Source organism: Copadichromis virginalis, linkage group LG20 (genome assembly GCF_057382275.1).
Source record: "Copadichromis virginalis isolate Kocher_CV1m ecotype Utaka linkage group LG20, C_Virginalis_male_GT1.1, whole genome shotgun sequence".
Lineage (NCBI taxonomy): Eukaryota > Metazoa > Chordata > Actinopteri > Cichliformes > Cichlidae > Copadichromis > Copadichromis virginalis.
This window is the reverse complement of record NC_140637.1, coordinates 7,847,832-7,857,500: the sequence shown is the minus strand read 5'-3', so window position 1 is coordinate 7,857,500 and position 9,669 is coordinate 7,847,832. Positions and strand designations below refer to the sequence as shown.

General features: G+C 41.1%; 2 protein-coding genes across 7 annotated transcripts in view; both read right to left on the bottom strand.

Annotated features, from left to right (window-relative positions):
* Positions 1-4,486, bottom strand: part of l3mbtl1 (L3MBTL histone methyl-lysine binding protein 1) — a 15,404-nt gene extending 10,918 nt beyond the window's left edge. For 2 of the 5 annotated variants that reach the window (XM_085444801.1, XM_085444805.1), the window contains exons 1-2: positions 4,432-4,486; positions 3,174-3,381 (exon numbers count right to left, since the gene is read on the bottom strand). In XM_085444801.1, the coding sequence (XP_085300927.1) occupies positions 3,174-3,351 (178 nt within the window). In that variant the 5' untranslated portion in view covers positions 3,352-3,381; positions 4,432-4,486. Of the gene's footprint in view, positions 1-3,173; positions 3,382-4,431 lie in introns of those variants that run through there. The other 3 variants (XM_085444803.1, XM_085444806.1, XM_085444802.1) reach the window with 2 other exon arrangements.
* Positions 4,487-4,797: 311 nt separating this feature from the next.
* On the bottom strand, positions 4,798-9,597 carry LOC146684231 (uncharacterized). 2 transcript variants are annotated; one of them, XM_085444808.1, is made up of 6 exons: positions 9,372-9,597; positions 8,832-8,992; positions 7,055-7,173; positions 6,741-6,943; positions 6,538-6,618; positions 4,798-6,386 (listed from the first exon to the last, which is right to left on the bottom strand). In XM_085444808.1, exons 1-6 carry the CDS (start codon positions 9,476-9,478, stop codon positions 5,858-5,860), a joined length of 1,200 nt encoding a protein of 399 aa, XP_085300934.1. In that variant the 5' UTR covers positions 9,479-9,597; the 3' UTR covers positions 4,798-5,857. The 2 variants fall into 2 exon arrangements, with proteins under 2 accessions (XP_085300934.1, XP_085300933.1); XM_085444807.1 differs by having other exon boundaries at positions 8,859-8,992; positions 9,372-9,548.
* Positions 9,598-9,669: the final 72 nt, after the last annotated feature.

Genomic DNA, 9,669 nt, shown 5'->3' with positions numbered 1-9,669 from the left:
ATCAAAACTTAAAGGTTTAATATTGAACATGGAAACTCTGAATTAAAAATTATGCATTAAAACTTATTAATTATGAACAGGCACTGGAAGATTTGTCAGGATTTGCACATGCAGTGAGGAGTGGCTGAGTGAACTCTATGTACTACCAGTCAAAAGTTTGTACACACCTTCTCATTTAATGTTTTTTCTTTATTTTCATGACTATTTAAACTGTAGATTCTCACTGAAGGGATCACAACTAAGAATGAACACATATGGAGTTATGTAGTAAACAAAAACGTGTGAAATAACTTGTGTTTTATATTTTAGATTCTTCAAAATAACCGCCCTTTGCTTCCATTACTGCTTTGCACACTCTTGGCCTTCTCTCAATGAGTTTCATGAAATGGTTTTCCAATAGTTTTGAAGAAGTTCCCAGAGATGCTCAGCATCTTGTTGGTCCTTTTGCCTTCACTCTGCGGTTCATCTAATCCCAAACCATCTCCTGTGCCTTCAGTTTTGAATAAGTTCCCCAATAGTGTCACCAGCACAACACCCCCACACCATCACACCTCCTCAATGCTTCACAGTGGGAACCATACATCTAGAGACCATCAGTTCACCTTTTCTGCGTTGCACAAAAACACGGCAGGTGGAACCAAAGATCTTAAATTTGGACAATGAGACCAAAGCACTGGTCTAATGTGTTTTGTGCTAATTTTGATAATTGTATTTCAAACAAATCTCTTCTGCTTGTTGTTGCTGCTTGTATTAGTTTCTTAGCAGCTATTTGACCATAAAGGCCTGATTTGCGAAGTCTCCTCTGAACAGTTGATGTACAGATCTGTCTGCTACTGGAACTCTGTGTGGCATTTATCTGGGCTCTAATCTGGGTTGCTGTTAACTTGTGATTTCTGAGGCTGGTCAGATGAATTTATCCTCAGCAGCAGAGGTAACTCTTGGTCTTCCTTTCCTGGGCCGGTCCTCATGTAAGCCAGTTTCATTGTAGCGCTTGATGGTTTTTGCAACTGCACTGCATTCAAAGTTTAGTTATTTTCCGGACTGTCTGACCTTCAGTTCTTAAAGTAATGAGAAGGTGTGTCCAAACTTTTGACTGGTAGTGGATGTAGCATCTTTAACAATCCTTAAACCATCAGCTGGGCCCGATTCCAAGAAGCAGGCTTAGTAAACAACTTTGAATTTGTTAACCCTAAATTGAAGGAAACACTGTTTTCCCCCCCTGAACGACAGGTAACTTCAACTCTGAGTAGTTACCATGGTTACCAAGTTTCTCTCTCTGACTCCTCCCCTCTTGATATGCACAGTTTAATTTCTCCTTCATAAAGTCGCTGTCAAAGTGCACAACGCAGCAAATTCATTCACAGAAGAGGGCATGGTTAGTTCACTGTTTTCTGTACGTAACATAACAGCGATTACATCTTAGACTTATTGTCAGTTCAGATTTAAATCTATAGACTCGGTCTTTCTAAAGCTGAATCTCTGTGAACAGTAATGCAGCTGTCACACTGTCAGTCAGTTTGCCCACACTTTAAACATTTGCTGCAGCAATCACTGTTTAAGTTATCAATCATGTGTTGTTCTGTAATCAGTCACATTGATGGAAAAATGGCTGAGAATATCTGATTGAAGATGAGCGTGAAATGACTAAAACTGAGTTCAATGGTTTTTTTACAGTGACGTTTAAGGATGCGCTCAGATAACCATCATGGATTCAGACTGGATCAGGTCTGGATCCAGCTCATCTCCTCCAGATCCATTCATTATGGCTTAATTTGTCCCGATACAATCTGTATTCCTTATTTAAAGAGCCTCACCCTCCCAGAATTACACTAAAATATCTCAAATCTATCTGAACATCATGTAAACAGCTCTATAAAAGCTGAGACATTTCTAAAAACGTGTTTGTCCATGCTAACATGCAAAGTCTTACTATCAGGCTACCAGTAACTGAGTAAAACATCTCTACTGTTGCCGTAAGAGAGCCATCATCTATCACTGAAGGCTGATATTACATAAAATTACGAACGTTTACACTGGGGAACATTAAAGCACAGTTTTTCCTCTAAATTTAATTAAAAACTTTTATTCAGTAATGGCAGACATAATGAAATCCTCTGTGAAAAATGAAATTCTTACAGCGCATCAGTACATTAAATTTTTACTGAATAATTATTGGGAAAAAATGTAATGATTATAAACTGCTGCAATAACTGTTTTTTTACTGAACCAAAACTGACTTGAGGGCAGACTGTCTGTTGCCGTCTGGGTTACTAATCTCACAGGTCCATCAGTAAAGTGTGGCTCGTCTGTTTCTCCAGATTTTTATCTTCCCGGACATCTCCTAGATTTTGTCCCTGTCAGGTTACAGCTGAATCATTAGGGTTAAAAATCAGAACTATAGCTTCATCTAATGAAAGTTTGCTAAATAAACACCGCAGTCAGTACAGAGAAGTTAGATATTTCATATCGAACATTTATATTGTGCATGATGATGACAGAACGGCCCGTGGCTCAATAAAATGACTCTTTCCGCACTTCTAAAAGGACTAAAAGGAGGCTCTCTTGATTACCTGTTGCCGTGGTGAATCTGCCCTCCTAAAGTAAAAGAGGTCAATTTTAACATTTTCATTTAAATGTATCCAGCTAATGATTTTATTAGACTGAGATTTAAAGCGGATGACTTGTTCAATGAAAAGAAAAGTTTTTAATTAACAATTCAATTTTCATTGGGGGGGGGGGGGGGGGGGGGGGTTATCACAAATGCATCAATAAACCTGACCTGAATTACTGACAGAATGATCTGAAGCCGTTTAGTAAGTCTATGAAGGTTTTCTGGAAATGAAGACTCAGAGTTGATTATTAAACTCACAGCTTTGTGAACAGTGACCTAATAAGATGAGTTGCATCTTTTGTGTATATATTTCTATGTGATGTTATTAAGTCAACCATTAAAATGACCCTTGTTTTGTAATGTGATGCCTGTGAATTAGGTTAAACATTGCAGGTGTAAATTCTGAACTATGACCTTACAATTTGCCTGGTAAATTATTACACTGCTGGTTACTTAAAGGCTCACTTCTCAATTCGTTTTTCAGTCTAATGAGATCAGAAGACACGATCAGTGTTTTCCCCAACAGTGCTTTAGTAGAGTATGTATCTGTGAACATGCTTACATATGAGTTCACCTGGTAGCAGGAGAGCAGTGGTGGTGTGGGGCTGAGGCCGAGCCTTCTTGGTCACACCATCACCCCCGCAGATGAGGATTGTCTCTGTGGGAGGCGAAGATGACGGATCCATAGGGGTGCAGTCCGGTTCTTTGGCTGGAGCCTCCATGTTCACTTTGGCACTCATGACGGCGTCCCAGTGTGTTGTGCTGGAGCACTGGGAGACACAGCGTGAGAAATAGCACAAAGTAATGCTGTCTGGTTATCGGGTAACAGCTTTAACATTGTGTGTTAAAGATTTATAGAGGAGACTGTACCCAAAACCTGAGGAGGGAGTGCCACAGTATGGACGGGAGAGTAATCCCGCCAATTTAAGCTTTCATTTTTATGTTGTTTCTTGTTTTTAAATATATTTCTTTATTGGAATATGTCTGATTTAGAGGCATATACAAAATTCAAATCTTAAATTATTATAATATTATTTTCTGCTGTCTTGAAACATCTCTTTTTAATTTACCACATTAGCACCGCTTTTATCATTCAACAAAATACTATTTATCCAAAGTACAGGACAGAGTTTAAATTTTACTTTAAAATTTAACTACATTTCACCCTCCAAAAAATCTTCCTCTAAAAGTGTTTCCAATAAGGCAAAACAGCCATGAACTTTTATAAGCCATGCATTCCTTTCAATAATAAAAGAATAATGGTGACACACCAATATTTACGCGCAAGCTCCCAAGTCTACACACACACACACACCGACAGAGACTAAAATACAGCATTTCAGTTAAAATGGCGGAGGATCTGAAATCCTTGAGGCAAAAAATGTGCTAAAGCAGAGGCTCAATTCCTGTGAAAATCCCATTTAATGAAAAAAGCAACCTTATCGCCCATTCCGGCAATATCTTTAATGAATGAGCAACATTTTCTCCTCATAACAGCGTTAAGTGTGCCGGGTATTTTTGAAACCTTGGCGCAACTGCTTTAAATTTAAAATTAGTATTTAAACCTGCTACGTCAAAGATCCGCGAGCCATTATCAAATGTATATATTAAAGATGATAAGCTTTGTGCTTGATTACATCTCTGACGCCAAAAACGGTTTACCTCGGTGAGGGGAGAAAAAAAAGAAACAACAGACTGGCGGGTTTCTTTTTAAACCCAGTGTGACTAAAATATGCTTCTGCCTTCTATAATTAGAGGAAAGTTCTAAAATTTGATTTTAATTCGTGTTTTCAGATTTCAGGAACTGAAATTTGGCTTACCAGCTCTGATCTCCTGCGGCTCCGGGGCTTGGACTGCGCATGCGCGGGACCACAGTACAGTCACCGCTCGTTGGCTATAATTTAACGCCAAAAGAAAGACTTCCAGTGCGTCGCTCCACTTTCAGTAATGGTCGATAGGTGAAAAAAAAAGTGCTCCCTCGATTAGCTGCAAAAGCGTAAAATAGCTGCTGTAACGATTTTTATTTGGCATGCGAGCGAAATGTTCCCGCTTACATCCATAAATACGCGCTCTGCTCATTTCCTCCACAACTGCAGCCTATAATGAGCGAGCGCTTATTATATAATTAGCAGGATATAGGTCATGTCAATACTGCAGTCAAGGTTTTTATAATCCAGACAACAACGTCAGGCAGCAAGTTTATTTTTTAATGAAGATCTTTTATTGAACATAGCATAAAAAAGGACTTTTTCCCCATTAGATCTCATACATGTTGGGGGAGAAAAAAAAGTCAGTTCCACAAGATGGAGAATGTGGCTGAGTTCAGCAAGTCTGATGTTTACAGACTCACAGGAGTTCTGAACACATGGACCTTTCAAGCACAAAAACAGTACTAGCTGCAAACTTTAAATAAGGCTTTCCAAAACCCTTAAGTCTGTTCTGAAGCTGGGGAGGGAAAACATTACCAGGGAAGCAATCGGCGCAATGGAAGAATCTGAGGAAAAACAGGACGCTGCAAAGGAGTCTAGTCAAACTGAAAATCAAAAACTAAAATAAAGGCCCTTAATAGATTACCTGCTTAATGTTACCAACCTCCTCCCCCCAAAAAGCTACCAAAAGATTGCTTTGTGCTGATTACTCTATGTACAAGTAGTTAAAAGGGATCAAAATAATCCATCTACAATGCAAGTTACTCAAAAGTGAAGTCCAAACCCTCATCTTTAAATTAAGAAGTTCTGTCTCTTCAGACATAAGAGGCCTGGAGACACAAGGAAAGCAAACTGTCAGACTACCAACCAAAACAAACAGCTGCAAACTGAATAAAAGAACATTTAAGACAACTTAATATTCACTGACCAAACAAACAACTTGAAATGAAAGCAGAACAGTAAGAAACCTAAATTTTACCAAATCAGGCACCAGTCACAGAGACATCAACTTCCTCAGGCTATAGTTGTAGAGCCCAGCACCCATTTTCATTAATCCAAAATTCTTAATTTTATTTGTAAACTTTTTTTTTTTAATTTTTATTTTTTTAAAGGGAGCAGATCATCTGAAACAAGTTCAAAAAGCATCGGCTGTATTGTGGTTGATGGTCTAATAAACTCCTGCTTTAACAAGTTAAAAGACAAATGTACATTTGAAGGGGGGCGTCAGAAGCATAAACCAGTTATTAAACACTGCTCAGTATGTACAGCATAATGATCAAGCTAAACAATAAGAAAACCTCTCCCTTCTCTACACCCACTAATCCTGAGAAGCTGATCTAGACCGTGAACGAGACCTGGAGCGAGACTTGGAGCGAGACCTGGAGCGAGACCTGGAGCGAGACTTGGAGCGAGACCTGGAGCGAGACTTGGAGCGAGACCTGGAGCGAGACTTGGAGCGCTTTTCTCTGGACTGGGATCGGCACTCTTCCTCTTGTGGAGATGGGGAGCGAGAGGCAGATTTGGCCACATGCTCTTCTTTTCCATTCTCTACTGGAGAGGGTGAGCGGCTGCGGGACTTCTTCTCAGCAGACCGTTCCTTTGATCGGCTACGAGAATCCCTCTCCGACTTTACCTTAGAGCGGCTCTTTGAACGAGACTTGGACTTGTGCTCGGGGGAGTGAGACCGAGATTTGCGAGAGCGTGAACGAGATTTGGATTTGTTGGATCTGTTGGATCTAGAACGAGATCTGCGAGAACGTGATTTGCGGTCTCCTGACTTGGAGCGAGACTTTCTCTCAGACCTGGAGCGGGAATGATGCCGTCTCTTATTGCTGCGGGAACGAGACCTATAGGAACAGAAGCAAAGCTCAGTACAGCCCCACCTTACATGACAGCAATGTCATGACAAAATGTCATACTGAACATACAGAACTTATCAATACCAATAATTTAATTTAAATCTCCATGTTACGGTTCCAAGATTACATTGATCCTAACCTCGAGTGGGATCTGGAGCGACTCTTTGAGCTCCTGTGGCTTCTGCTTCTCCTGCTACGGGAGCGACGACGACTGCGAGATCTGAAGATGACAGAGCACGATTTAAAATTTTTTTTTTTTTTACATCAGTTTCTTGTTAAATAAACAAAATGTACCAAAGCGAGGCTCATCTTAAAGCAGTCAGCAGTAAGAAATTTGCTTACCTGGAGCGACTGCCAGAGTAAGACCGACGTCTGCGAGGACGGTCCTCCACCAGGCGAATTTTCCGCCCGTTGATGTCAGTACCATCCAGCTTGTCCAGAGCCCTCTTCATGTCGGAATAAGTCCGGAACTCAATCACTCCCTCATTGGTGCGTTCCTTGTGGGCATCTGCATAGGTCACCTCTCCTGCCTGACGCATGAAGTCCTGGTGGACAGGAAGAGGATGAGGTGCCAATTATTGATTTCATTCCAAGCACTTCTACAATACACTTTCCCTTTATCTGAAGATTCCCCTCTCTTATTTTCAAATATTTACCTTGAGGTCCTGCCAACTACAGCGGCTGGATAAGTTCTCCACAACGAGGCGGTACTCTGTGCGGACTGGCGGTCCATATTTGTCCCTGCCAGAGCGGCTGCGGCTGCTGTAACCGCTACCTTTATAAAAAAAACAAAAAAAAAAAAAAAAAAACGACAGCACACACAAATAGTTAGAAACCACTAAACCAAACAAGATTCAAAGTACTACTGCTCTGGGCTATCAAATGCACTCAAGGCAGTGAGTTTCCAGATTATTGTCCTTGGGGTGGGGGTGGGGGGGTTAAATTTGTACAAATAGTCAAAGGGGTTTCTTTGATCTCATTTTCAAACAGCTTCAGTTAAGTGCTCTACAAGCAACTGCATGGGCTCTTTAAAGTTTGTATTTTTCAACATTTGGAAGCTGTTTTCTGCTGCAAAGAACACCACTGCATCTGTTTCCGGCAATACAAAAAACACAAATCAGCATCTGTCTTACTCCAGTACATCACTGTGATGCTATAGCTGCATAAAACAAATGGACAGTGATGTTCTTTCAAGACCTGTGTATCCTGTAACACAAACAGAAAGGAGGCATCCACAAAGGCTGCAGTCAGGGACACTGTTCAAATTGATTACGGTGTTAAAAACACACCGATCTTTTGAAAATTGGCATCTTTTTATTTAACCGGATGTCAGTCTGAAATTCTTTTTTCCAGTTTTGATCTTACAACATTTCTTTAGATTGTAAGGTCTGTAAAGGTGCCGATCCACTTATGTTTGCTGTCAACATAAAAACCAATGGCAATCCTCACCATCACCCCTGGTCTATTGGCAAAAGGCTGCTGTCATCATGGCTTCCGGTTAGGTCAGCCAAGGATCAAGGGGGGCAAAGGTCACACACACATTGTAAGGTGAAAGCCAAGGCCAAACGGGACAGGCAGTCATCTTAGCCAGTCATCTTTAGCCTCAATGGACTCTCAGCCTCAGCCCGCAACTGGACTCTTTCAAATTGAAACATCAAGGACTTTTGTTAATGTTGAATATAAAAAAAAATTTATATATAGACCAAAGTTAAAACACATTTCACATGAAAACGTTAGTCTACTCCTAATGACTACACTAACTAGGTAGCTATGTATGTGGTGATTTGTGTTCAGCTTGTTTTTTTCCCCCTCTGGTGCAAACAAACAAAAATAAAAATAAAAAAAGACACCTTCACATGGCTCGCCCAAATGACAGTTATGGTTCAAGTGAATTTTACAATGTATGAAAAGAAAACTATGTTATTTAACAACACTAAACTCTAGACTCAAAACTGCTCTTTAAATCTCACAGATTGTTGCCCCTTGCAATCAAATAGCATGTAGCTCGTGATGATAATCACTATGGAGGAGCAAAAACCTGCAGGTCACTACCCCTTGGGTGACAGACTGAGAACTGTTCAGCAGGGTGATATAAAATTAAACTGGACTCCCTGATTTGTAAGAATGAAGATAAACCATGGTTGCATGTAATGAAGTTACTGCGTGATATAATGAACAACATCTCTACTGACAGTCCTACAACTTTGCATGCAACCTGCGCCTTAAAGAGCTACCCACGTGGCTGGCTATAACCCATGAGGGGTACCTGGAAAAACCTGATCGAGGGCCAGCTGAGTATCTAAACCTATGCGGCAAGTCTGTTAAAATTAGCGTAACCATGAATCATTCAAACAGCTGTCTGTGCAGTCCACGTCGACACCTCACCCCAAGGGGAAGGGGAAGAGAGGGTATCTTGTAATAGACTGCACTTACTGCGCCCACCACCCCAGTAACCCCCACCGTAGCCATCTCGGTCTCGTCGCGGGCCCCGGGCATGCTCGACGATCACCCGCTCCCCACACAGCTCCTTCCCGTTTAGCTCGTAAACGGCGTCGTCGGCGTCCCTATTATCTTCGAACTCCACGAATCCATACCTGCAAAAAGAAAGGGTTTAAAAGCATGAGTATGAAATGAGCGTTACCCGCTTACTTCCACGAATTAGCGTTAGCATACGTTAGCACAGCGACGTGCAAAGTATAAAGACGCCATGTTGGCCACGCGACATTTGCTAAACGTTCATGAATGAAGTTAAAGAAACAAAACGTTTTACATTTATAAGGACAATACTAAATGTCATACATCGACATATTGCGTTTTAGAATCAAACTTAACTTCTAAAAAATATATATCTATCTGCGTAAAAGAGTGAAATGCCCCCCGAGTCCGTGCGTCGTTCGCATGAATGGCTAGCTTTAATGCTAACTACGACATGCTCGTTGGACTCTGGCTTACAAAATTCCGCCGAAAACTTACCCGTTCTTTAAATCAATCTCCATTAGCTTCCCATAGCCGCTGAAAAACCGCTGAATATCTTTTTCGCGGACATGATAGCTTAGTCGTCCGATATAAACTCGAGGCATTGTGATTCGCCTAGAGTGACTGTTCTTCACTACTGCTCCGAAATTGCTGAATGCTACTGCCGTTAGCTCTCCGCCAGCAACCGGTCGGCTGTTTCGCCAAACCCAGCCAATAAGCGTGAAGCTAACGATGATCAATTTCCGGAACAGAACTCCAAATTAAAAGCTACCGTTTATCACAAAACCGCAGACAT

What these genes read in the sequence shown, in the direction of transcription:
- LOC146684231 (XM_085444808.1), bottom strand. Translation starts at nt 9,478, where the DNA reads ATGCCTCGAGTTTATATCGGACGACTAAGCTATCATGTCCGCGAAAAA. An exon ending in GTAGTTGGCAGGACCTCAAG is followed by an intron (nt 6,944 to 7,054) that starts GTAAATATTTGA and finishes CCTGTCCACCAG; the next exon opens with GACTTCATGCGTCAGGCAGG. An exon ending in CGCTCCAGATCCCACTCGAG is followed by an intron (nt 6,387 to 6,537) that starts GTTAGGATCAAT and finishes CTGTTCCTATAG; the next exon opens with GTCTCGTTCCCGCAGCAATA.